This window comes from Mandrillus leucophaeus, unplaced genomic scaffold (genome assembly GCF_000951045.1).
Source record: "Mandrillus leucophaeus isolate KB7577 unplaced genomic scaffold, Mleu.le_1.0 Scaffold105, whole genome shotgun sequence".
Taxonomy (NCBI): domain Eukaryota; kingdom Metazoa; phylum Chordata; class Mammalia; order Primates; family Cercopithecidae; genus Mandrillus; species Mandrillus leucophaeus.
The window spans coordinates 1,130,518-1,133,186 of record NW_012098654.1 but is presented as its reverse complement, the minus strand read 5'-3'; the positions used below and the strand labels follow the sequence as shown (position 1 = coordinate 1,133,186).

Genomic DNA, 2,669 nt, shown 5'->3' with positions numbered 1-2,669 from the left:
AAAAAAAAAAAAAAAAACCTCCTTCATCTACATCAAGTTGTAGCCGTGAGTTCCTGAACACAATAATGCGCATTTCGGGCAGCCAGGGAGCTGAGAGAGAGAGAGCACGTGCACTGAGTCCAGCCATCTGGTTGAACCCCAAGCTCCACCACTAATTAGTAGGTGACCTAAGGCAAAGTTTTCCCTCTCTATGCCTCAGTTTCATCTTACAAACTGGAGATAAAAAAAATAGCACCTATCTCATAGCATTACAAAGGCCAAGAATAGTGTCCAGCCATGGTCAACAGTCAATAACTACAGACCCTTATTAAGAGCAAGCAGACGGCCAGGTGCAGTGGCTCACGCTTGTAATCCCAGCACTTTTGGGAGGCCGAGGCAGGCATCATGAGGTCAGGAGTTCGAGACCAGCCTGGACAACACAGTTAAACCCCGTCTCTAGTACAAATACAAAAACTAGCTGGGCGTGATGGCGCACCCAGCTACTTGTGACGCTGAGACAGGAGAATCGCTTGAACCCAGGAGGCGGAGGTTGCAGTGAGTCACAATTGCACCATGGCACTCCAGGCTGGGCAGCAGAGCTAGACTCCATTTCAAACAAACAAATAAAAAGAGCAGGCAGATATCACATACTTTATTTGTAAATAAACTTTCAAAGTTTACTAAACTGGCTGGGTGGTAGCTCATACCTATAATCCCAGCACTCTGGGAGGCCGAGGCAGGCAGATCACCTGAGGTCAGGACTTCGAGACCAGTCTGGCCAACAAGGTGAAAACCCTGTCTCTACTAAAATACAAAAAAGAATTAGCTGAGCGTGGTGGCGCACACCGGTCATCCCAGCTACTGAGAAGGCTGAGGCAGGAGAATCCCTTGAACCCGAGGGTGGAGTTTATGCCACTGCACTCCAGCCTGGGCGACAGAGTCAAGATTCCATTCCAAAAAAAAAAAAAAGTTTACTAAACTATTTTCTAGACAAGCCTGCATTTTCTACCAGAGTTTTAGAACCATTTCCCTAGCTAATTCAAACTCTCAAGAAACAGATTTCTGCCAGACTAGTGACTGAGGCCACCACAAGCAGCCCCTTCCAAATCTACTGACCCACTGACCAGTCAGAAGCCCACAAGCTTGCGGCGGAGGCACTGGGGTTTGACTACCCATCCAGAAAGGTCTCAGAAACTCAGAAGATTACCTCCTTGGGATAAGGGATGTAGCCAGCATAGGCCAAGACAAAGGTGCAGAATTTGTTGAAGTCTTCCACGGTCCTGCGCCTCTTGCAACTGGGGGAGTATTCCTATTAAGGGGAGAGAAGAGGGAATGTGTTTGAAGGAGAAGCTACTAGGCAGAATTACAGAAACAAAAGTAAGCTGGAACTTTTGTAGTCAACCACTCAAAAAATACCGTTAGATTTAAAAGGTCCACAAACAAGATAAGGTAAGTTCAGGTCAAGAAATAACACCATTTTCAGAAAGTAGAAAGAGGAGTATTAAAACTTTATGCCAAGAATGCGGGGAAATCAGCTGGGAGATAAAAATATGTACAAAGGACTATTTCTTAGAGCTCATGTGGCATTCTCTGACGTTATCTATTAGTCTCCACAGGTCTATCAGGAGAAGCTCTAATAACTACTTTTTTGCTACAGATTTTACATTCTGAGTATGAACTGCTGCAGCAGCTGTAACTGATGTTAAGCGATTCAAAAATCAACCACTCGCCAGTTGCAGTGGCTCACGTCTGTAATCCCAGCACTTTGGGAGGCCGAGGCGCGCAGATCACGAGGTCAGGAGTTCGAAACCAGCATGGTGAAACCCCGTCTCTACCCAAAATACAAAAATTAGCTGGGCGTGGTGGCGTGAGCCTGTAGTCCCAGCTACTCAGGAGGCTGAGGCAGGAGAATCGCGTGAACCCGGAGGCGGAGGTTGCGGTGAGCCAAGATCACGCCACTGCACTCCAGCCTGGGAGACAGAGCAAGATTCCGCCTCAAAAAAATAAATAAATAATCAACCACTCATTCTCCAGAGTTCTCGGAGACCTGGACCCTGGAGCTGATTCCTGGCTGACCCTGCCAAGCTAGCACCACCTGAGAACCCCTCTCTCGTGCTCAGAGGGTCCCCTCCGCTCTCCCAGCAGTTGGGATGCCAGGCACCCAAATGTCTCAACTCACAATAAACCAGGAACCTTACTGCGAAGCTTAGTCCTACATTTAAATGGAATAGTGGAGGTTTTTGCTCGCAGGTCCCAGCCCCATTCAATCTAGAAACACCCAACACAAGAAGAGATTTTCTCCTGAGAGAGAAGCACGGAGAGATGGAGCTCTTATTTGCTCCTAAGCAAAACAAGTGTGCTGTATTGCTGTTTATTCGCCCAGCACGTTCCCTGAGGTTCCTTTCAGTGCCTTGTCCGACCCACCCCCATTCTTTCCGAGGTGCTGTTACCCGGCCGCCGGTCTGCTGGGGAAAAGCCGGAGGGGAAATGGGGGGCAGGGGTCTCGGGCCGCCCCTACCGCCGCGAGGAGCAGGCGTGCAGCCCGCGGGTTTCCTTTCAGAAAGTCAGTCGCCTTAGAAAATTGTTTTCTCAACCTGATTCAAGCAAACCTGCTCCTCTCCCACCCGCTTGGACCCCAGGGCCGTCCACGGAGCGGAGGCGAAGGCCCGCGGTGACCGCGCTCCCCGCAC

General features: G+C 49.4%; 1 protein-coding gene across 1 annotated transcript in view; it reads right to left on the bottom strand.

The window, feature by feature from the left end:
* The window catches only part of PHF13 (PHD finger protein 13), a 6,804-nt gene extending 4,395 nt beyond the window's left edge, over positions 1 to 2,409 (bottom strand). The window contains exons 1-2 of the mRNA XM_011981603.1: positions 2,404 to 2,409; positions 1,187 to 1,288 (exon numbers count right to left, since the gene is read on the bottom strand). Of these exons, the coding sequence (XP_011836993.1) occupies positions 1,187 to 1,288; positions 2,404 to 2,409 (108 nt within the window). The remainder of the gene's footprint in view (positions 1 to 1,186; positions 1,289 to 2,403) is intronic.
* Positions 2,410 to 2,669: the final 260 nt, after the last annotated feature.